Genomic DNA, 24,625 nt, shown 5'->3' with positions numbered 1-24,625 from the left:
AGGCAGGAGCTGATGCAGAGGCCACGGAGAGGGTGCTGCTTACTGGCTTCCTTCCCCTGGCTTGCTCAGCCTTCCTCACAGAACCCAGGACTGACAGTCCAGGGATGACACCACCCACCGAGGGCTGGTTTGGCTGGGCCCTTCCCCCGTTGATCACGAATTGAGAAAACGCCTTACATCTAGATCTCATGGCAGCATTTCCTCAACTGAGGGTCCTTCCTCTCTGGTGACTCCAGCTTGTGCCAAGTTGACATTAAAAGTAGCCAGTACAGAGCCCAGTCTGAGGAGAGAGGCACTGTTCTACCCAAGAACCCAGTCTAAAGGGGGAGACGTGTGTGCCTATCATCTAGTTCTTACGGTCTTTCCACCCTCTCTCTCATGATGGATTCTGAGCCTTGGTGGTGGGGCCGGGGTCCCATGTAGAGCTGAACACTCAGCAGCCCCTCCCAGCACTTTGGCCAGGTAAGTCTGTATGTTCACTGCCGCCTGATGGAGAAAGAATGCTTCTCTGGCTGCGGTTGAGAGCGGCCCTAATCCATCAGTCTGAATATAAATATCTAGAAGGCAGAATGGCAATAGGTTTTTCCCTAGGGCCTGTGACCTCCCAAGCCATAGCCTTTTGACCCGGCTTATAGTACATGTAAACATGGTCATGTAAACATGAATTTTACATGTAAACATGAATTTCCCCCGTGTGAAGCAGGTCCTAGATTCAAGCAGAAAGTGGTTGGTTGTCCTGATAACTGTCACGCCGCTATGGCACCAGAGGTCACATCTTACCCGGCAGGTCAGTAATGTAACATTCGGGGTCGATGACTCCCTGAGTCATGGGCTTTTGATGAAGGCACGACACAAGGCAGGACAACCGTTCCTGCCAGACTGGTGGGTGACAGATAGCATGGAGGATGTGGCAGAAGCCACACCCTCACAGCTGCCTCTTGATCCCCAGAGTGAAGGACCCCATGGCTGCCAGTGACGACTGTGGCCACATCCGCTTCTTCTCCTTCTCACTCATTGAGGGCTACATCTCACTGGTGATGGATGTACAAACCCAGCAGAGGTGGGCAGGGCCCTGTGTGGATGTTAAGGGGGCCCGGGTGGGAGCATGTATTTTCTTCCTACTCAGTCTGCCCTACTCCCTTCATTGGAGATGTTCCTATAGGTGCAGGGGTCAGCCCAGGTCCACAGCATGATGGTACCAAAGTGAAGATTTGAACCACAGTCCCAGAGCCAGCTACCTCCTGAGTCCCATTGCCTTCCCTCACTGACCCCAGTGGAACTGACATATCCTTGGAGCCTGTGCTCTTTCCCACCCCAGGAACAGCCACTCTGTCACTCTGGCCCTATAGTGCCGCCCCCAAGCAGAGAAGGTTCCCCAGAGCTGGGGGAGCACCAGTCAGCACCAGCCTCAGAGTCCTCTTTCCTCCTTTAAAGGTTCCCGAGTCACTTGCTATTCACGAGTGCATCTGGAGAGCTCTGGAAGATGGTGCGGATAGGAGGACAGCCCCTTGGATTTGGTGAGCCCATGGGGTCCGACACCTGTAGGCAGGGATCCATGCAGTCGTTCCTGGGGTACCTGGCCAGCTCCACACTTACGTGGTAATCCATAGAAGGAGACCGATGCTAAAAAGAGCCTGAAGTTCCCATTCTGACAGATCCCTTGCCTGTGGTATGACGAGTATATGAAGGCCTCAGGAGACCAATGAGGGGGGCTCTTATCCCCCCCCCAGCTGAAATATTAAGACATTGGAGCTAGAAGCGAGACTTGGCAGTAGAATGCTTGCCTAGAATTCTAAAGTGAGTGCTGAGGGGGCTCAGTGGTAGAGCACCTGCCTAGAATCCCCGAGTGAGGGGCTGGGGTGTGGCTTAGTGGTAGAGCACCTGCCTAGAATCCCTCAGTGAGGGGCTGGGGCGTGGTTCAATGGTAGAGCACCGGCCTAGAATCCCCCAGTGAGGGGCTAGGATGTGGCTCAGTGGTAGAACACCTGCCTAGAATACCCCAGTGAACGGCTGGGAGCACCCGCCTAGAATCCCCCAGTGAGGGGCTGGGATGTAGCTCAGTGGTAGAGCCCCTGCTTAGAATCCCCCAGTGAGGGGCTGGGGGCGTGGTTCAGTGGTAGAGCCCCTGCCTAGGCTCTAAGCATCTGTGTTTCCCTAGACGAGTGTGGAATTGTAGCCCAGATCTCTGAGCCCTTGGCAGCTGCAGACATCCCGGCATACTACATCAGTACTTTCAAGTTCGACCATGCACTGGTGAGTAGTCTCTGGGAGCAGGCAGGGACTACACAGGTAGGGAACAGGTTCCTGGGCTAATGCACTTTTTTTCTCTTTCGCTTTTTGCCCTCTAGGTTCCAGAAGAGAACATCAGCGGGGTTATCCATGCCCTGAAGGTCAGTCAAGGAGGGAAACATTAGGAAAGGCTCATCTCTGGGCTCCTCCTAGCTGCAGTCCACTTGGCCCTTTCCCCCCACGAAGGTTATTCTTGCAGTATTTCCCTACGGACTGAAAGATCGGCCCTGGGACCCGACGGAAAGGGCATCTGGGACACACCCCTGGTTCCTGACTCCTCCAGGCCTGGATCCAAACCAAGGCCGCCCCCACATCCACCTCCAGCCTTCCAGAATCCCCAGCCTTTTCAATAATGACTCGGTTTCCCCCCAGTGGGGGCGTGCCCATCTTCCTCCCCCAAGTTCCACCCCAGGGGGCTTGGAGAGAGCCCAAGGCCTCACATACACCCCCCAGCAAACACCAAAGGAAGCTGGCACCGCCCACAAGACGTTGGGATTGGGGTCCTGATGCACCAAGGGACATCCTAGGAAGTCGGTGCCACAAGAGTGGGTGTACAGAGCTGAGGAAGCCCCCGTGAGGAACCCCTCAGGATGAATGGTATGGTTGCTGCTCTAATCTCAGAGGCTCAGGGGCTGGTTCCCTCAGGACGGAGGCCAGCAGGCCACCCTCAGGTCATAATGGTCAGTGAGCCTCGGACAGTGGCAGTGGGCCCCCTACCACCAAGCTTGAGGGAAACAACCCAAGACCCTAGACCCCACCTGCTGACCACGCGGGGCCTGTGTTGATTCCCACTACGACTGCCAAGAGGGATCCTGGATCACCCTCCACCAAGAGCCACCTTGGAGGAGGACAGAATCCAAGGACCCCTCCTTTCCCACCAGCCTAGAGCACCAGCTTCTATCTGTCCCTTGTTCGCTCTGCCTGGACCCAACACGGGCAAGCAAAGACTCCGTTCGCTCCCAGCAATGGACAGCCCCACCAGCCCAGGCCTGGAGTGCCTTGGGCCATGTCCACCTCCCCAGCTGTCACTTAGACCAGCCTAGAGTTTCTCCCTTCATCTCTCTACCCCACTCGGAGGGGACAAAGAGGCCTTGGCCCCCAGCTCACATACCTGCCCGAAGTAACCCAGCAGTCTGTGACCATGGTGATAGCTAGGAGGCAGCTGTCATGAGCATTTGGAGAGAAAAAAGTCACACTTGGGGTTTTTTATTCAGTTGTTTGCATACAGGTGGCTGGGGAAGGAGTGGTTTTGTTTGAAGGACACGGGGCCTGCTTGAGTCTTACAAGGGTGCCCAGCATTCAGCAGCACCTAGCAGCACCCTGTTTCTCCCGGACAGATGCAAATGCAAGGATGGATCCTAAGAATCTTGGCCTTGTCTTCTGAGGAGAGTTATTGGGAGCAGAGTTCTGGCACAAGACACCAGGACCCCCATAGTATCCTCTGCAGGGCACCCCAGTAAGAGCAGTCCATAAGCTAGGACTACAGGGTCCACCAGACTTAGGCTCTTGGGGTGTTTTCTCGGGCCTGTAGTATGCTGTCTCCAACATGGTCAGAGAAGGGAATATGTGTTTACCCCTGCACAGGTCTCGGTATGAACTGCATTTCTCCCTTCTCTGGGCTACAGGAGCATACCCAGGTGGAGGACCTACTCTAGAACCCTGTAGAAGCTCAGAACCCAGCATGCTACTCAAAATGACCTCTGGTGGGGTTTGGGGTTTTTTTTTTTTTTTTTTTGCTTGTTTTGTTTTTTGATTCCGTTTTCACAAAACAACCAAATCTTGTCCAATTGTTCTCTGCTCCCAAAAGGGAAATGGCCAAGTAGACAGGGCCATAGTGAGGCCCCTGAGTCCCCTTCTTCTCATCCTCCGAGGCCTTGATTGTCCAGGGCGCACCTCTATAATCCCTTTGGTCCCACCTTCCAGGTATCCCTTCCCACTGTGTAAGTGTGCTGACCCTATGTCCCCTGCCCCAGAGTTGTGTGGCCCCTAGACTTGCTAGGATGAAACTGTGTATTGTACACACCTATAAATACGTGTTTTATGTTCATAGAGATATATTCTGTAAATAGCATATATTACTTGAGCAATATATATGTTAATATATTCTGTGTGCGCAGGACACGGGCAAGGACCCCACCTCATGTGTGTACACATGGGGACATTTTGAGCCACCATAGATTTTTAATTTGAATATGTAGGCAATACAGTGATTGGAAAAGCCCTGGGATCCAGGAGGCCAGCCTGGAGGGGAGACAAAACCACCAGCCTACTGCATCTGGGACAGGTTTAGAGGGCCAGCATTGTCCGCTTCGTAGCTACTGCACCCCATTCCCACAGCCTAGAGCTCTGGATGCTCTTACTTTATTTGGGAGAACGTTGATCCAGAAGGGGAATTGGATATTTTTTTTAATTCTTTGCATTTTTGACAGTGGCTCCCTCCCTCAGGGTTATTCCAAAATCTTTGTCTGGTGAACCCCTTGTATTCTAACCTCCCTCCCAGAGTCCCCTCTCTCTAGGAAGCTGTAGGCCTGGCATCTTAGCTGATTTCTTGTCGTTGTGTTATTTGTTTTCTTGAGGCAGGGTCTCTTATAGCCCCGACTGTCCTGGAACTCCCTGTGTAGATCGGAGTGGCCTTGAATTTATAGAAAGCTGCCTGCCTCTGCCTCCTGAGTGCTGGCATTAAAGGCGTGCCACCACACCTAGGTGATTTTTTTTTTCTTAACTCCCGCTAGTTTAGGAATCTCAGGTTCTCTTCCCTGCTTTCTTCCTAGGGCTGACTCCACAGGCCTCAAAACAACACATATCTTGCCATCAGGCGAGGAGCTGGGGCCTAGGTTCTGCCTACCAGCCTTCCAGAGACCCCCCCCACACACTATTTAGCTACAGTGGGTCCTTTCAAGGAAGCTGGGTCTCTGTGTTCTGTGGGTGGCACTGGCGTGACAGTGTCTGCAGCTCTGGGGGATGTGACATTGAGCTCTACTCTTGTGTCTTCAGTGCTGTCTGCCCACTTCTTGGCATCTCCTGGTTTTACGGATGTGGAGGTCACTCCACCCCCTGCTGGCCCAGCCTCAGAGGTGACCCAAGTGGCATGCCAGTTAGCAGTCAAGGTTCCCTATGGGGATTTTGTTTGTGTTTTCCTGCAGCGCTGAGGATTGTGGACAGGGCCTAGTACGTTGGAGGCAAGTACTCTGCTGAGCGGCTCCCACTTCCTAGCAGCGGAAGGAGAATGGGCTGTTGTAAAGTATTGGGAGAGACAGACAGACCCCCTAGGCAGGGCTACGGGATCGTGGGCTCCAGGGGTTTGTGTCTGCCTGAAAGACTACAAAAGCTCAGAGCGGGGTATGGCTCGGTGGACAGTGAGACAGTGCTTGCCCAGCATGCAGGAGATGGAAGCAGATCACAAGTTAAGGCCAGCCTGGGCTACATGAGACCCTGTCTCAGAAAAAAAAAATGCCAAATTTCACCTGTATATTTGACTACCTGTCCACTACAGGCTAATGAAACCATCCAGTGTCCCCATTGACAAAGCCCCCTCCCTAACTACGGCTCAGCCCCACAGCCCGCTTCCCAAGAAATCTGCTTCTCCCCCAGACCCCAGCAGCATTGCCAACTATATACTCCCTTCCTCCACAGGGTGTCTGAAGACACACATGCACGCACGCACGCATGCTCGCAGTCCTGGCCCCGTGAAACGCGCTTCTCCAACCCTCCTTGGAGGATCAGCATTGAGCTGCAGACCACTGGCTCCTAGTGCAATGGGCGGGTTCTAGTGACCTGGTTCAGTCTGCTGTCTGTCAGGCAGTGTCTGAGGTGGCTCCCCTGTGGCATGATGGATGATGGAAGGAACTGTGGAAGTCAGAAGATGCTCAGGCAGGTGGGAAGGAGCTAGCGCCTGTGCACGGCCAGCCAGCCCCATGTCTGGTACAGGATCGTCAAAGATCTGAGCCACCTGCTGCCAGCCCCTCCCTGCCACATTTCCCAGGCTGACCTTTAAAAGTCCCCAGCCACCCTTGGAGTGTGCGCCAGAGCCTCTGATTGGATGTGGGAACAACACAGGCTCTTCTTGGCTAAGGCAATGACAAAGGGAGTGGAAAGGAGGAAGTGTCCGTTTTGACTCTGAGTTTGATGGGATTCCTGCAGTCCGGTCCATCGTGTTGGAGAAGGCTTGGCAGCAGGAGCGTGAGGCGGCTGGTCACATGGCATCCACAGTCAGGAAGCAGCGAGAGATGGATGCTGGTGCTCAGCTCACTTTCTTCTTTCTATTCAGGGTAGGCTTTCCCACTTCAGTTAATCCAGACTCCCTGACAGACTTAAGCAGAGGTTTGTCTTGTAGGTGGTTCTAGATCCTGGCGGCATGACTATTGAGCACCACAAGACACCCTTCTGTGTTCCTTCTGTGAGCAGTTGGGGAACCATAGGTGGGGTCAGCACTTGGCTTGGTGAGGGGAGCCTGGATGAGGAATAGAGAGGGCTCTCCAACAGGGATGGGATATAGCTTTGAGGGGTTTTGGGTTTTTTGGTTTTGTTTTTTGTTTTTTAGAGACAGGGTTTCTCTGGCTGTCCTCGAACTCTCTGTAGACCAGGCTGACCTCAAACTCCGAGGTCCATCTCCTGAGTGCCGGGATTAAAAGTCTGCATCACCACCCCCTGGCTTAGCTTTCAGTTTGCAAGTGGTGGTCTTTGTGCTGAGGGTCAGAGTATAGCTTGGAAGGATGGCAGACCTCCATTTTGACATCCAAGAGATGGCCAACAGCCGATCAGCATTGCTTTGTTGCATGGAGTAGAGCTAACTTGACAGACCTAACCTTTTCATACATCTCTGCTTTCTTTTCATGTCTATTCCCTAATTTGAAGCAACAGAAGGACACATTTAGCTGGTCCCAGGGTGACCTCCACCCTCCCCACAAAAGCTACTCAACTGGGGGAAGGGGAGCTGAGGGCACCGTGGCACAAGGCCACGGCGCTTGTGAGCATCAATTTGGTGGTGGTTTGTGGCACCTGGTAGAAGAGCAGGGAATCTGGGAGTCAAAAGTGCAGGGTGGCTCCGTCCTGTGTGTCAGGAGGCGTTCTGTGTGGTTATATTTACATGTGTGTGTATGTGTGTGTGTGTGTATCTGTATTAGGCATGAGTGTGTGCACACATGTGCAGAGCCTATCTCAGAGCTGCGAGCTGTTTTATGCAGTGTTTGGCCCTTCAGCCCGGCCCAGTGCCACACAGAGTTAACCAGATTGTGGGGGCGGGTGGGAGAGATGGGGTAGAGCGTGGGGTTTGCCCTGATTGGATAGGCTCCTTCCCCTATTGTCTGCATCCCCAGGGAAGACTCTGCCCTCAGAGACCGCAGAGTCCATGCAGGCAGCCTGAGCTGGCCCAGGCCCACCCATGTCACTCTGTAGAGGTTTCAATTCTGAAGACAGTATTCACAGGAAGGGGGGCTGGAGACAAGAGGACCCCTCGCTTACCAGGAACTCATCTTGGAAAGGGGTCCACAAAGCTAGAGGCCCCAGCAATAGGCAAAAATTCGGGTCTCCACGGGGCAGAGCCTAGCATGGCTTCCCTTTCTACTGCCTCAGTTTACCTGTATCACAGGAAGAGTGAGAGCAGGGTCAGCCCCCAAACAGTAGGGAGAGGAATGCGCGACCAGAGCTCTCCCAGCCCTCCTCTTGTATGCCAAAATCATTTCCGTTATCCTGAGGCAGGGGAGCGGGTGTGGGTGCCCTGCCCGCAGCCCCAGCTGACCCTCACCTGGCATGTTGTGCCCAGGTCACCAGCAACACTGGGACTTCACTAGTCCAGCAGCTTGAGTGAGGGGAGGACTGGAGTCCGACTCTCTTCACCTCCAGGGCCTTCATGCTTTCGTTTTGTCAAAGAAACAAAACCCTTGAGAGTTGTGTACTGTATGATGGAGAGAAAAAAAAAAGTACCTAATGTTCCCCCTTAAAAAAAAAAAAAAAGACAGTATATTTTGTACTTTGTAAAGTGTTCATTAAATGAAGGGGAAAAAAGATGATGTTGGCTGCCGGCTGTATGATTTTATGTTGATTTATGCAGGATCGTGTCTCATTTCTTCCCTCTTTCCCATATTGTTTGGAGAACGTGGCTAGAGGAGCCAGGATAACCCTCCGGTGTAACCCTGAGTCTCAAAAGCTGCCAGGAGGTTTGTATCAGCTACCTGATGCTGTGTAATAAGTTGTCCTAAAACAGTGGCTTGAAATGATACATGTCTGTATCCTAGCACTCAGGAGGCTCAGGCAGGAGGATGGAGGGTTCCAGGCTAGCCTGAGCTACATAGTGAAACCCTATCTCAGTAAAAGGGGCTGGAAAGGTCACCCAGAGGTTAAGAGCAGTAGCTGATGCTCTCTTCCAGAGAGCCTGGGTTCAATTCTCAGCACCCACATGGTGGCTCACAACCATCTGTGACTCTGGTCCCAGGGAATCTGACAAGTTCTTCTGGCCTCTACATGGGTATGGAACCCATGTAGTACACAGACACACACGTAATAAAACATCCATATACATAAAATAAATAAAAGCTAAAGGGAAGAGTGATGTGTTTCAGTGGGTTTGGTCTGTGATCATGGACCTCAGTGAGGCAGAACACCATCACAACAAGAACTTGTAGAGAAGGAATTGTTCATGGCATCCAAGCAGAGATGGGAAGACAGGAAAAGGCCAGGGCATGCTATCCCATCTTCAGTGAGTGACCTTCAGTGAAGTACCACCTCTTATCTATTACGTCATTCTATTACGTCAACAAATGATGGATCTGTCAAGCTATCATCAATCCATTAGTTATCCGTTAATTAGGTCAGAGCCTTCATAATCTGTATGTTTCTGGGCATGTCATAGAAACAGACAGGAATGTGCTTGTAAACCTAAACATCTCTCAATCCAGCAAGTCCCCAGTACCCACAGCAAGTCCCTAGTACCCAGTACTACAACCATCTGTAACTCCAATTCCAGATCTGATGCCCTCTTCTGACCTCTCTGAGTACTGCACACATGGTGCACATACATACATGCAGACAAAAATCATAAAAATCATAAAAAATATTTTTTAAAAAAATTTAAGGGATTTGGGAAGATAGCTTAGTGGTTAAAGAGCCTTTGCTGTTCTTGCAGATGAGATGGGTTCAGTTGCTAGCACTTAATAGCTCAGATTTTCTCTAGCTCTGGTTCCCAGCAATTTTATGCCACTTTCTGACATCCATGGCCATTACACATAGATGGCGCACAGACATACACACAAAACACGTACACACATAAGAATAATTTTTTTTTTTTTTTGGTTTTTTGAGACAGGGTTTCTCTGTCACTTTGGAGCCTGTCCTGGAACTAGCTCTTGTAAACCAAGTGGGCCTTTAACTCACAGAGATCCACCTGCCTCAGCCTCCCTGGGTGAAGGGGCCCTGTAACTGCCAAAACAGCCAACCCCTCCAACACCAGCCAATGGGTCCCCGTGATATCCTGTTTGTTGATCCCTCGACTTCAACCTGCAACCTTCCAACACATCCCACTTCCTTGTTAGGTCTTCTCCATGTTAGGGTTTCCATCTGAAATGCCCCCCACGGGCTCATGTGTTGAACGTGTGTTCCACCACAGGCGGCATTTTCTGGAAGACGGGCACCTTAGAGGGTCAGTGGGGCCTGGACAACAGAAGGAGGCCGCTGGGGGGTGGTCCTTAAAGGTGGTAGTCCAGCCAACATCCGGTTGCATGCTGCTTCCTATCTGCCAAATGAGAGATATCTACTACACATTCCAACCCCCTGAAACTCTGCTGTGCCTTCCTGCCGTGCTAGATTAGAACCCTCTGAGACTGAGAGCCAAACTAAATCCTTTAAGTTGTTGCTGTCAGGTATTTGGAGCCAAACTTTGCTTTCCTCCACAGCCCACACAAGCAGCTACCAAACTCTGTATTTTGTATAATGTCCATTTCCCTCCCCAAGCTGCACAAAGCAGGGATGCTTCCACTGCATGACTCAGTTGGCCCACGCCTGCACTTGAGGGGCCCACACGTACCTGTAGAGTGAACAGGTAGCGGGTGGGGTTTAGCAGGCAGCGTGAAAGGTCGTAATTAGTGACTCAGGCACCAGCTCTCTCCCCAGCTGAAGAATCTGTCTGCTCAGGGCTAGGGAGATGACTCAGTGGGTTAAGTGCCTGCCTGACGAGCTGACGACCCGGCTTCAGTCCCCAGAACCCATGTAAAAAAAGGCATCATGTGCCTGTCGTTCCAGCTCTGGGGGAACGGAAACAGAAGGACTCCTGGGGCGGCTCTCCGGCTGGCCGGCCAGCCTTCTTGGGAACTTTCAGGTTGGGAGAAATCCTGTGTCCAAACATAAAGTGGAGCTGGGTATGGTGGTGTAAGCCTTTAAAATCCCAGCACTCTGGGAGGCAAGGGCAAGCAGAACTCTGCGAGTTCAAGGCCAACCTAGTCTAGGAAGTGATACCCCATCTCAATAATAAGATAGACAGCACCTGAGGAATGATGACACTTGACACTGTCCTGTCCTCCACATGAAAGCACACCCATATGCACATGCAACTGCACACACACAAAACACATCCCAGGTGGGATTGCCTTCTAAAGTGTTCTCCACTGGCTTCTATTGTTTCCTTTATGGTCTCGAAATGATCCAGTGAAACATTTACAAGACCTCCATTTTTAAAAAGGCAGAAAATAGACTTTATTCGAACTTTTCAAACACTGTTCTGAAAAGAAAAGGCAAGTTTTCTTAAAAACAAGTATTTCCCCAGTTTCTGATGCTTCCTACTCCAAGGCTGGTCCTCCAGCCAAGATTCCACAGCCCTCAGCCCACAAGCATTTGGCCTGCAGCTTCTTTCTTCAGGGGCTTCTGGACTGTTCAAAGAAAGGCAGAGAGACGGCTCCAAAGCTGGGATACTGTAGACCCATGGTGGTAGGCTGGCTCACACCGGCAGCTCCATAAAGAGTCTCAAGCCAAGGCATTCTGGGCTCCCAGACTGTGTCCTGGGGAGCTTGTGGGGTGGCAGCTGATCAGAGAGGCCCTTGCTGAAGTTAGCTGGCTCTCCTGCTGAGTTGGGCCAGCCAGAGGCCCAAATGTGTCCTGTTGTGACAGAGGACTACAGATTCTCCTGAATGCTTTGTCATGTCTCCAATGTGCCATGAATAACGAACTTCCCCTAAGAAAAGTGTCTCTGGCAAAATGCATTCCCAGATGGCACCACGTGTTACCTGGAAAGGACATGAGCCAGGCCATCCTAGGGCCTTATGCCCTGGTACTCCTCAGGAGCACACCAGGTCAGGAGCCTCAGCAGCAGGGAAAGGTCTTGTCCACAGACTCCTATTATGTCCCCACTGGACACAGAGTAAGCCCCCTGCTCCACACAGGTCCTGGCCCTCTCCCAGCATCCTCAGAAGCTCTGCTGGTTGGCCACACCCTGCCTCTGCCAAGCTGTTGCTGTCGGTATAGTTCAGCCACTGGGGCCAGCCTGGGATGGGCCCGGAAAGAGATTCAGATGAATGACTTGGCCAGAGTTACCATGTGATCCACACCACATGCCACGTCCACAGGCTCACCGGGCATTGTCACCTGGAAAACAAGGCCCAGGACACAGTGAGGGGAAGGGTGAGCAGGCTCTGGAGCGCATCTGGGAGAGACAGGGACTTGGGTGTTCTAATTCCCTATGTAGCTGAGGCTGACCATGAACCTCTGACCCTCCTGCCTCTACCTCCCAAGTGCTGGGTTTACAGACATGAGTCCCACATGTGCTTTATGGTACTGGAGACAGCCCCTAGCCAGGGCTCTGTGTGTGCTAGGCAAGCACTCCACCTACTGGGCCTCACCCTCAGCCCCACACTAATCCACAGCCACCCTACCTCCCTGCCCATCAATGGCATCACCTCTGGTAGCTACCCTGGAGAGGTGACCCTGGAGAACACATATGTTCCTGGTACCATTGTCTGTGACAATGGTTTCCAGATTCCCTGCCTAAAGGCTGATTGCTCTGGGCTAATGCTTCTTGTACACTGTAAAGATTTGTCACTTGTATTGGTTTAATACAATGCTGACTGGTGAGCAGCCAGGCAGGAAGTATAGGCAGGGCAACCAGACTAAGAGAATTCTGGGAAGAGGAAATGACAGACACAGTTGCCACCCAGACACAGAGAAAGCAAGACGAGAATGCTGCACTGAGAAAAGGCACCAAGCCACATGGCTAAACACAGACAAGAATTATGGGTTAATTTAAGTTATAAGAGCTAGTTAATAGGGGGCTGGAGAGATGACTTAGAAGTTAAGAGCATTTACTGCTTGCTCTTCCAGCGGTCCTGAATTCAATTCCCAGCAACCACATGGTGGCTCACAACTGTCTATAATGAGATCTGATGCTCTCTTCTGGCCTGCAAGCAAATATGCAGACAGAACACTGCATACATAATAAATAAAATAAATCTTTTCAAAAAAATGAGCTAGTTAATAATAACCCTGAGTTAATAGGTCAAACAGTTTATAATTAATATAAGCCTCTATGTCTTTCTTTGGAACTGACATCTGCGGGACCAGGTGGGACAGAAACTTCTGTCTACAGATGAGTGTTCGGTGACCTTTCTGTGGGTCACCAAGTACTTCCCAAGAGTGCAAGAAAGGCTTCTTCCTAGTGGGTCTAGTGCGGGAACAAGGACACACTGGCACAGTGGCTTCTGTCACTTTACCGGTTGACCCCATCTGCAGCCATAAGCTGGATCCCATGTGTCCCCCACCATGACCATCTGAGAGGCAGAGTTTCTGCTACATCTCAAAAGGCATTAGGGGAGGGCACTGGTAGCCCAAGCAGAGACAGGGGGATCTCTGTGAGTTCAAGGCCAGCCTGATCTACAGAGCGAGTTCTAGGACAGGCTCCAAAGCTAGAGAAACCCTGTCTCAAAAAAAAAAAAAAAAAAGACATTAGGGTCTTACCACAGCCAACTAGCCAAGTTGCCTGTCTGCAGTCTTTGTTCCGGGAAGACCTCGCCTTCAGCACAGCAGGGGGCTAGCCTCCTTCCCAATCTTGTCACAGAGTCTGTCAGCCTCGCTGTTTTAGAGCCTTCTCTGCCTTCCCTTCCCTAGACTACCAGTACAAGCAAGCTTCAGAGCTACACTGGGCCTCCCAGAGCGCTGGTTCCTTCAATCCTTATAATTTTGTTCTCGCTCAAGCGTGCACACATGCCACAGTGCACTTGAAGTCAGAGGACAATCTTCAGGAATTGGTTCCCTCCCTCCACCTTATGGAAACAGGATTTATTAAATTCAGGTAGTCCAGCTTGGTGTCAAGTACCTATACCCAGTGGGCCTTCACAGGCTCTAAATTTATTTTTTATTTTTTTCTTCCTCTTTTTGTTGTGTTTATGTTATACTGTGTAAATGTACTATGTATGGTGTGCACAGTGCAGTGTGTGGAATGCGGTGTGTGTGGCATGGATGTGTGCCGTGCAGTGTGTGGAATGTGGTGTGTGGCGTGGGTGTTTACTGTGCAGTGTGTGTGGAATGCGGTGTGTGGTGTGGGTGTGTACTGTGCAGTGTGTGTGGAATGCGGTGTGTGGCGTGGGTGTGTGCTGTGCAGTGTGTGGAATGTGGTGTGTGGCGTGGGTGTGTGCTGTGCAGTGTGTGGAATGTGGTGTGTGGCGTGGGTGTGTGCTGTGCAGTGTGTGGATGAGGTGTGTGGCGTGGGTGTGTGCTGTGCAGTGTGTGGAATGCGGTGTGTGGCGTGGGTGTGTGCTGTGCGGTGTGTGTGGAATGCGGTGTGTGGCGTGGGTGTGTGCTGTGCAGTGTGTGGATGAGGTGTGTGGCGTGGGTGTGTGCTGTGCAGTGTGTGTGGAGTGTGGAAACAGTGGCTGACCTCGGGTGTCCTCCTCTAACACTCCCCGCGTTATTATTTGAGACAAGGTCTCTGACTCTTCCCCGCTATGGGGCACTGAGCTACAGACTACATGGTGGAGCAGAGCTTTTCATGGGCACTGGGTACCCAAACACGAATCTTCATACTGATACAGCAAACATTTTACCCACTGAGCCATCTCCCCAGCTCCCTTTTGTTTGTTTTAGAGACAGGATGTCACTATGTAACCTTGGCTAGCCTGGAACTCACTATGCAAGCCAGACTGGCCTCGAACTTATAAAGTCAGCCTGCCTCTGTTTACTGAGTGCTGGAATTAAAGGTGTGTGCCACCATACACTGAACTGTTTTAGTTTTCAGACAGGGTCTCACTACATAGCCTGGGCTGGCCTAGAACTTGCAGCATTCTCCTGCCTCAGTTTCCAGAAAGCTGACGTATACACCACCATGCCCATTTTCTCTTTTTTTTAACCACTATTTCTATTATCGTAGTAATGTATTTATTACTATGATACATACATAGTAATAAGCAATGCTATACTGTAAAAGGACGTACAATGGAAAGCAATGACCATGAGGCCCAGGGTTCCATCTCCAGCACCCTATTAATGAGGCATGGTGGTTCACACCTCTCATCCTAGCATTTGGCAGGTAGAAGCAAAAGGACCAGAAGTTCCTCACTACACAATGAGTTTGAGGTTAGCCTGGGCTACATGAGCCCCTGTCGAAATAAATAAATACACAGGTGTCGAGTACCTCCTAATAACCCAATCACCCTATGCCCTGCATCCTACTGAGAACTACTTAAATCAAATCTTGTGTTTCTCACAGGCTCTCAATGCAGAAGGGCACATGCCAGCCTTGTGGCTCCCTGGGCACACCCTGCATAACTGTGCCTTCAGACCCTCACCTAGATGTGGATGCGGGATCAATTGGCCAGATCCCTATCCAGCAGTCCTTCCTGCTGGCAGCTGCAGAGAAGCTGACTGCCTGGGCAGTAGGACAGAAATGAATGCCTGCAACAGGTGGCCTGCCCTAAAAGCACCGAAGTGGCAGGTGCTGACCATGGAGCTTCATCTCCATTAGGGGCTGCCGGTGACGGCAAATGAAGGCAGGAACCACGCCACGCTGTCTTACAGCCTCCCCAAACAAAACACCTTGGAAAAAGCTGCCACACAGACCACTGAGCAAACAGAAATGGGCCCCAGGTGACAGAGGCAGCCTGGAGCTGCCGACGCTGCCCCAGAACAGCAGTGGCCGGCTGCCCCCTGATGACCTAGCCAGGTGGGTTCTTAGCAACCTCTCAGGCCCCTTGAGATCATCTATTTACCTTCCCTGGGAAAGTGCCTTGCCATGGTCATCCGCAGCCAGCCCACTGCACTTAAGCACCTGTGTGCCGTTCCCTAGATGCTCAGGCCATTAGAGCCCAAAGCACAGGAAGCTGTTTGGTCTCTGCTTGCTGGCCAGGACCTATGGCCATCAAGGACTTTTGGGAACAGCAGTGGTTCTTGAGACTCCAGTGCCCCCTGGCATGTGTCTCTCAGGTCTCTAAAATGACTCCACAATAAGCCTGTCCCCAGTCATGTGGGGATTTTTGGTCTCTGGGTCTCACGGAGCCCAAGCTGGCCTCAAACTCCCTGTGTATCTGAAGATAACCTTAAACTTAGGATCCTTCTACTTCCACCTCTGGCTCCCAGGTCCTGGGATTACAGGTGTGCTCCACTATACTTGGTTTATGTGCTGCTACAGCTTGAACCTAGGGCTGCTTTCATGATAAGCAAGTCTTGTTTTTTCTTCAGAGAGAGAGGGAGAGAGAAAGAATACCTCACTATATAGCCCAGGCTGACTTGATTCTCCTGCCTCGGCCTTCCAAGTGGCTAGGACTGGAGGCGTGCACCACGCTTCACCTAAGACTTGTATGTGTGACCTCACAGGCTCCACCTCAGGCTCCACCTCAGGTCTCATAGCTCACACTGTGCAAGACGGGCTGTGCTATGGGAGCCGCACGCCACCCTGTGGCTATGGCTTGGATCTCAAGTATGCCTTGAAGGCCCATGTGTTGAAAGCTGGATCTCCAGCTCGGTGCTACTGGGAAATGGCAGAAATCTATAAGGGTGGAGCCTACTAGACTGGGGATTGGAGCTGCCTTAACTTTCCATTGCCAACACCACGGCCATAAGCAACTTGGGAAGGCCAGGGTTCACTTGGCCACGCCTCCATGTCACAGTCCATCCCCAGGGGAAATCAGGGCAGGAACCTGGAGGCAGGGAGTGAGGTAGAAGCTGTGGAGGATGCTGCTTACATGGCTTGCTCAGCCTGCTTTCTTATACCCCCGAGACCACCAACCTATGTAGCATCACCTACAGTGGGCTAGGCCCTTCCACATCAATCACTAATTTAAAAAATGTCCTACAGGCTTGCCTATACCATGTTATGGAAACATTTTCTCAGCTGAGGTTCCTTCCTCTCAGATGACTCTGGCTGCCGTCAAGCTCAACAACAACCAAAAAAGCTTCTATAAAACCAGGAACCAAATTAAACATTGCCTCTTAAGTGGATGATCCCAGGCATTTTTTTACAAGAATGAAAAACTAAAGAATCTGTCAAGCCCTCCCCTTCATCTAATCAAAACGTGACAAAAGACAGTGTAGTTGCCTGGCATGACCCCTTGGGGCTCACCAAATGTGCAAGAAGGTGGACAACAGGGTGCTGCCAACAGAGTGGTCACTAGGACAGACAGGCTCATCCCTGAAGCAGGAAAGCGTATCAGAAAGCCCACGGCCAGCAGGACGCCATTCCTCTGGCTGACTAAGTGCAAGAGGGTGTGTGCTGAGAAGGGAGGTATCAGGTTCCAGCAGCCTAGACATGGATTCTTCCCCAGCAGCTATGCTTTGCCAAGTTGCCTCAGCAGGTAACCAGCTGTGATGGTGACTACTGATTGTGAACATGACAAGATCTAGAGTCATCTAGGAGACAAACTCCTTGGCTTGGCTTGGGGAAGTTCTAGATTGGTTAGCTGAGATGGGAAGACCCATCCTGAATGAGGATGACCCTACTCTACATGCCGGGGTCCTGGGCTGAAGAAAGAAGAGAAGGAGAGCTGAGCACCAGCGTCCATCTCTCTCTGCTTCCTGACTGTGGGTGTCATGTGACCAGCCGCCTCATGCTCCTGCTGCCATGTCCGCCGCCATGATGGACTAGACCCTCAAACTGAGACCCAAAAGAAACCCTTCCTCCCTTAAGCTGCTTTTGTCAAAGCAACAAGAGAAGAAACTAACCCACTCACACTATAGGTGACAGGCCTGGGAAGCGTTTGCTGTTCCAACACCCAACTGTTTCCACTGTTTTCCAAGGCCACACTCAAAAAGAAAAGATGACAAGAGGGGAGGGGGCGGCTGTGAAGGGGGTGCTGGCACTCCAGACAAGACCAGCAATAGTCTGCAGGGGAATCTGCATGCACATTATGTTTGTATACATAGTTCCTTGAAAGACTGGATTTTGATAATGTTCCTAAATTGTGATCTTTAAAGACTGGGTCTTGCACAACTCAGGCTGGCCTCAAACTGTCCATTTAGCTAAGGATGACCTTGAACTTCTGATTCTTCTGCTTCTACAAGTGTAGTTCTGGGATTAGGGGTGTGGGTCACCCCACTAAATTTACATGGTGCTAGGGATGGATCCCAAGGATTAATGCCTGCTATGCAACTACTCTATCAACAAAGTCACATCTCTGGCCCACATGGTAGCTTCTCACCAGGGACTGGACCACTGAGTAGGTGCAGCAGTTCCTGGGATACACTGACTGCACAGAGCAGAAAGGCTGAAGGCCTGCACACTTGGAGGCTGGTACTACATCCAGCCCCGCCCATCACCTCCACACAAGCCTCCCTGGTGTCCATCCTAGATGGCAATACACAATAGGTCCTGGACTCTGTCCTGTATTTGGTTTTGCTTCTCTTGGCATGCCCTCCACAACCCACCCCTGCATGGTCTTACCCTCCACATCCCCCTGCCCGCCACATGGTCTTACCCTCCATGGGAAGTACTGGTCTTCAAGGCGTCCAATTCCCAAGCACCCTCGGATATTCTTGCCCCACACGAACAGCTCCCCCTTATCTGCAAAGAAAGGAAGAAAGAGGCTTGGCTGGAGCTACAGAAGGAGATCATCAAGAGGACGGCCTTCCAAGAGTCAGGGACAAACAGAACTTACTGCTCAATTTAGCCTCTGAACTGAATCTCAGAGAAAAGCACCTTAGAGATGTTCTATCCATAAACCAGGTCCCAGGCAAGGCCTTCTGCCAAGCAGCCTAGGGAGACAAGTCTGTGTGTGAAGCAAACCCCAAGGCTCCCATGCACAGCCCTCTCTGCTCATCTTGACGGTCTGCTGCCACCCATAGCTCTACCCTCTCTGACTGACAGTGAGGCAAGACAACCAGCTCTGCTTGAGTTTCAGCGTGTAGGTGTGTTCTGTGAGGAGCTATAGAGCAACTAGGTTCCTAACTATGTCGGGCTATGCCTGTGTGCTGGGTACTGGGGACAGGACAGCAACTGAACAAACATGTTTCCTGTCCTCATGAACTTCACCTAGTAGAAGAGTCAAAATGAACAAAGGAACAAACTAATAAATACAATGGTTACACCTTGAAGAAAGTGCATTACTGCTAAGCCACGTCCCTCACTGGCAAAGTCTAGGCAATCATTCTACCACTGAGCCACACCCCAGCCCCTCACTGGGGGATTCTAGGCAGGGGCTCTACCACTGAGTCACACCCCAGCCCCTCACTGGGGGATTCTAGGCAGAAGCTCTACTGGCGAGTCACATCTCAAGTCACAAAAAACTTCAGTTTTAGAGAGCAGCTTATTACAGAGTCACAGTGGGAGCCTCAGAGTGAAAAGGAGTCGTGTTGTTTGAGTTAGGCATGGAGGTCAGTTACATGGCGGACTAAAAGTACCAGAAAAAGCAAATTTAGGCTCTGATAAGAAGAAAAAAGGAAAAGTTAAGCTTTTCTCTCAAGAAGACGTTTGATGGGCAAGGAAGCAGCAAATCCCTGGGAATCACTACGGTGACATGCACACAGTAACCGCTGTCCAGGACTGCAGAGCAGCTGCCTGAGCTGAGGCGTGGTGGCAGAACATGAGGAAGACCACGGTCTGTCTAGACGCCTGTGGAGCTACTTGCTATTTCATGGCTCTACAACCTGTCCAGTCAGTCTCCAGCCAGCCGCCTCTGTGGGAACCCCTCCTCAGCACCGTGGAGGCTCTGAGCTTTACCACAGGTAAGGTAGGCCACTTGCCACGCTGCACACTCATTTCCGCATCATTCACCCGTATGTGGCCCAAACCTCCCTGGTTTTCACTACCATTACCAAACCCTTCTCCCTCAATAGGCTCCTCCTAAGAGATCACAATAAGCCTAGTCACAAAACAAAGAATCCAAACCAAAATGCCAGCATGAAAGGAAGGTATGTGTCTTACAACACAGACTGGACTACCTCGACATGGCCTCCCTCTTTACTTATCCCATGAAGACATCAATCTATTGGATGGATAGATGGATGGACAGATAGACGGACAGAAGGATGGATGAGGAAGGGAGGGAAGGCTAGAGGACAGAAATGAATAGCTATAGAGACAGCAGAATGGAGGGGAGGACAGACAGAAACATGGGTGGATAAATGGATGGCTATAAATGGATGTAGGTTGACAACAGAAGCTGAGAGCTGTCCCAGTTTGAGAAGGAACAGATTTTGGCCTGTATGCCCAGCAGGGTAACTTACTGGTAAGTGCAGCAAAATGGCTAAGGCCACATCGGATCTGGGAAACCTGGACATCGGGGTTGAACTCCGTCAAGCCAAAGAGCGTAGGTGGAATCATTTCTGGAAGAGCCGTTTCCAAGAGGTTTGGTCCTTTCCCAAGAATTCCGTAGCCCCAGACGAAGATATGTCCTTCTTCTATGTTACAACAAAAACAGTGGTTGTGAGTGGTACAGCCCTCCTGGACATGAACACTACAGGGACTGGGGAGGGGCTCGGTTGGTAGAGTGCATACCTAGGATGCACAGAGCCCTGGGTTCGTCCCTAGAAACCAGGCATGGCAGAGCACGCCTGTAATCTCCGAACTCAGGAGGTGGAGGCAGGAGTATCACCTTGGTATATGAGAGACACACTGTGCTAGCAGGTTGAAAATTAAATACTTGTCTATGGAGTCTGGCTAGGGAGGAAGTCAAACTCAGCAGAAACAACCAACTTCTTGAGGGTAATGGGGGGAGGGTATCCATAAAACCCACTGGCATACAAAATCTTGGACATTTTTCCCACCAACAACTCCAATTTCACACTGATCGGAGCCATACCAGACACAAGCCATTCTGACCAGATTCTTAAAACTTAGAAATGAGCTGGGTGGTGACACACACCTTTAATTCCAGTACTTGGGAAACAGAGCCAGGCAAATTTCTGAGTTCGAGGCCAGCCTGGTCTACATAGTTCCAGGACAGGCCAGAGCCACAGAGAAAACTCTGTCTCAAACAAAACACACACACACATACAAATACACAAATATACAAACACACACACACACTTTAAAAATGCTTTTTAACTTGCTTTCAGGGGAGTAGAAATTTTGAGTTTTGCTGTGGGATTGTTTGTCTTTATTTTTTTAGATTTAGAATTATTTTATGTGTATGAGTTTTTTTCTGTGTTTTTGTTTGTTTGTTTGTTTGTTTTGGTTTCTCAAGACAGGGTTTCTCTGTAGCTTTGGAGCCTGTCCTGGAACTAGCTCTTGTAGACCAGGCTGGCCTCAAACTCAGAGATCCGCCTGCCACTGCCTCCCAAGTGCTGGGATTAAAGGCATGTGCCACCACTGCCCGGCTGTTTATGAGTGTTTTGATCAAATGTATATCTGTGTACAATATGGGTGCCTGATGTTTTGAGGTCAAAACAGGTATCAAATTACCTGGAATAGAATTATGGATGATTGTGAACTGCCATGCAGGTGCTGGGAATTGAACCTGGGTCTTCTGCAAAAATAAGTGCTCTTAACCACTGAGCTATCTCTCCAGCTCCAGGTATTTTAAGACACAGTCTTGCTATATAGTCCAGGCTAGCCTGGAATTTATAATCCTCCACTTCAGCCTCCTGAGTGTTAGGAATCAGAGACCTATACCACAATGTCCAGTTTTCTTCCCTTTCCCCGTCTTTCCTTTCTTCTCATCACCCCTCCCCCATTCCTCCCTTCTTTCTTTTTGATACAGTGCTAAGGACAGTATCTGGCTCTCATGCATAAGTGCTTTATCACTGAACTCTGCAGCCCTGGCTGTAACAAGTGCAGGACCGAGGCTCAGGGTAGAGCACAGTGACAAAGCAGGTTTCTCATGCATGAGACCCTGGGCAAGTGGCTCAGTGATGGAGCACCTGCCTAGAATTCCCCAGTGAGGGGCTGGGGTGTGGGTCAGTGGCAGAGCCCCTGCCTAGAATCCCCCTAGCATGGACAGGGGCCTGTGTCTGATCCCCATCTCCAAGATCCAGATGTTTGGTATAAAATGACAAAGCCCCATGGTTGTCTGTACATCTACATCATGAGCTACTAACCTGTTGGGAATCTCACCCCTACCCCGTAATCACTGAATGACTGCAACTAGATGCTCCCACAGCCACACTCCCCTCTTCGGGATGCATCTACAGTCTAGGAACCTGAAGCACACAAACTGTCCTGTTCCCTGTTTGATCTGTTCAGTGCTTCTCAAGGAATGCAAGAAGTGGCTCTCACCATTCAATACAGCACAGCCCGTGCCACCACAAGCCACCTGCTTCACCTTGCCTACGTCAGAGAAAGGCAGGCACCGAGGGACATTAACCTGCACCAAAGAAAAGGGTGGGCATGGTTAGGAAAACAAAGGAGCCAGAAGCACTTATTAAAGTCCCAGCTCACTTATTAAAGTCAAAGATTTCCCCAGTATGTCTCACTTACTAAGCTTCCTAACCAAGGGCTCAGGACACAGAAGGGAGCTGGGGGGCCCAGTTCCCACTCTTCTGGAAGGCAGATGTCAGACTCTGCCCCTTGTTACATCTGTGCTAGACCAAAGTGTGGAAGGGATTTCCCGGAGTCTCTAAGAGGCTGATCTGACATGGGGGAGGGAAGAGGCGTCACTTTTCCTGAGCTCTGAAGGGTATATAGGGCATGCAAGGGGAGAAGGGAGCATCCTCCAATGGGACGAGATGTACCAAGGGAACAGGACAAGGACAGCCCACTCTTTAAGAGATCAGGACTGGTAGCATATGCCTTTAATCACAGCACAGGAGGCGGAAGCTGTGGATTCTCTATGAGTTTGAGATCCTAGCCTACATAGAGAGTCCCAAACCATCCAGAGTTATAAATTAAAACCCTGACTTAAAAAAGAAAGAAAGAAAGAAAGAAAGAAAGAAAGAAAGAAAGAAGGAAAGGAAAAGAAAAGAAAAGCATGGTGGCACACACCCCTAAGCCCTACCCTCAGGATGCAGAAGCAGGCAAATTTCTATGAGTTCAAGGACAGCCTGGTCTACAGAGTAAGTTCCAGGACAGGCTCCAAAGCTATAAAGAGAAATCCTATTCCAAGAAACCTAAACAAATAAATAACAAGAGTTGGTGAGATAGCTGAGCAAAGGAAGCCATTTGCTGACGAGCCTGAGTGCCTGAGTTCAGGCCCAGGAACCAACAGCCCCTACAAGCTGCCCTCTGACCACACACAGGCCCTGGCACACACAGACATACATGCTCTAAACAAACGAGTGTAAAAACATTAAAATAAGCTGGGTGTGATGGTATACATCTTTGATCCCAGCATTCAGAAGGCAGAAGCAGGCAGACTCTATTAACTCAGGTCCAGGCTGGTCTACATAGCAAGTTCCAGAACAGCCAGGGCTAAAAAAAGAAAGATCCCATCTCAAAGCAAAACAACAGCAAAACTAAATCAAAATTGTATTGGCCACTTCCACAGTGGCTCCCAGGGAGCTGCATCTCCGGCTATTCGCACCCACAGGTGAACTTGGGTTTGGGCTAACCCAGGTGACTTGCTTCTACTGAACAGAATCCTAGAAGTAAGGGACTGTCACTTCAAATGATCCAACATGGCCTTCTCATCTGCTGATCTAATGGAGCCAGCTGCCACACTGTCACAGCCCCTCCAGAGTGGAGTGGTTCACATGGCAAGGAATCAAGAAAGCTCTGGCCAGCAGTTATCAAATGGCCAACATCCAGTGAGGCCCCAGGGCCTTGGTCCAGCAGAGAGCCTGCATCCTGACAACCGCCATCAGAGGAAGGGTGGAAGCAGCTCTTTCCTGGTGAAACCTGGTTACAGGTTCAGGGCCAAGAAACCTGCTGCACGTGGCAGGTTCCTGACCTACCGTTACACACAAAGTGTGAAGTCTTGGGAGTGCAACTCAGTGGTTCAGCACCTGCCTAGTGCACTCAAGGTCCTGGGTGCCATTCCCAGAACCACAAAAGCAAAAAGCCTGGGCAGAGAAACAGAAGGAGAGATATTAGCCATTAGCAGTGTGAGTTATGGGGGTTGATAAAGATGCTTTGGGAGTTTGAGAGTAGTAAAAACCTTTGGGAGAAGGCTATAAGCTTTTTGTTTAAATTTATGGTTTCTTTTCTTGTTTGTATCATTTTTATTTGTTTTCAATTTTATATGCATTAGTGTTTTGCCTTCATATATGTCTGTGTAAGGGAGTCAGATCCCCTGGAACAGTTCCAGACAGTGTGAGCGGCCATATGGGTGCTGGGAATTGAACCCAGGTCTTCTGGAAGAGAAGCCAGTGCTCTAACGACTGAGTCATCTCTCCAGCCCCATGTTTGTATGGTTTTTGAGACCAGGTTTCTCTGTGTAACCCTGGCTCTCCTGAACTCACTCTGTAGACCAGGCTGGCCTCAAACTCATAGGGATCCACCTGCCTCTGCCTCCCGAGTGCTGGGATTAAAGGAGTGCACTACCACTGCCAAGCTGCTTAATTTTTATTAATTTATTCTATGTATCTATTATCGATGTGTATATACACATGCACACATGACACAGAGCACACTGGAGGGCAGAGGACAGCTTGTGAGAGTCAGATCTCTGTTTTCACCAGAGATAAAACTCAGGTCGTTAGGTTTGGTGGCAAGTCCCTCTATCTGCTGAGCTATGGCATCAGCCTGCAACCTTTGTGAATGAATCAAAACCTACTAAACTGAATCAATAAAAATATTATGTTGGAGGAAAAAAATTAATAAATTGCACACACTTCATATTGGTGAATAACAATTTGTAAATTATACTTTCATTATTAAGAACTGGCCATTAGGATGCCAAGCATGATAGTACACATCTTAAATCCCAGCAATTGGGAGGCAGAAGCAGACTGGTCCCTGAGTTCAGCTAGCTTGGTATACATTGAGAATTCTACAATAGCCAGGGCTACACTGAGAAACCCTGTCTCAAAAATAAATAAATAAGGGGGCTGGAGAGATGGC

The 24,625-nt window shown here is 50.3% G+C and overlaps 2 protein-coding genes across 3 annotated transcripts in view; one reads left to right on the top strand and one right to left on the bottom strand.

Annotated features, from left to right (window-relative positions):
• The window catches only part of Castor2 (cytosolic arginine sensor for mTORC1 subunit 2), a 38,567-nt gene extending 35,907 nt beyond the window's left edge, over positions 1–2,660 (top strand). Inside the window, exons 6-9 of the mRNA XM_048433769.3 lie at positions 950–1,060; positions 1,435–1,517; positions 2,159–2,253; positions 2,349–2,660. Coding sequence (XP_048289726.1) covers positions 950–1,060; positions 1,435–1,517; positions 2,159–2,253; positions 2,349–2,414 — 355 coding nt within the window. The 3' untranslated portion in view covers positions 2,415–2,660. The remainder of the gene's footprint in view (positions 1–949; positions 1,061–1,434; positions 1,518–2,158; positions 2,254–2,348) is intronic.
• Positions 2,661–10,946: 8,286 nt separating this feature from the next.
• Positions 10,947–24,625, bottom strand: part of Rcc1l (RCC1 like) — a 29,513-nt gene continuing 15,834 nt past the window's right edge. For both annotated transcript variants that reach the window (XM_048433771.3, XM_087903576.1), the window contains exons 8-11: positions 21,905–21,992; positions 19,915–20,088; positions 18,168–18,253; positions 10,947–11,856 (exon numbers count right to left, since the gene is read on the bottom strand). In XM_048433771.3, the coding sequence (XP_048289728.3) occupies positions 11,779–11,856; positions 18,168–18,253; positions 19,915–20,088; positions 21,905–21,992 (426 nt within the window). In that variant the 3' untranslated portion in view covers positions 10,947–11,778. The remainder of the gene's footprint in view (positions 11,857–18,167; positions 18,254–19,914; positions 20,089–21,904; positions 21,993–24,625) is intronic.

The sequence above is a fragment of the Myodes glareolus genome, chromosome 2 (assembly GCF_982192425.1).
Source record: "Myodes glareolus chromosome 2, mMyoGla1.1, whole genome shotgun sequence".
In the NCBI taxonomy this organism is placed as follows: domain Eukaryota; kingdom Metazoa; phylum Chordata; class Mammalia; order Rodentia; family Cricetidae; genus Myodes; species Myodes glareolus.
This window is presented reverse-complemented; position numbering and strand designations above follow the sequence as displayed.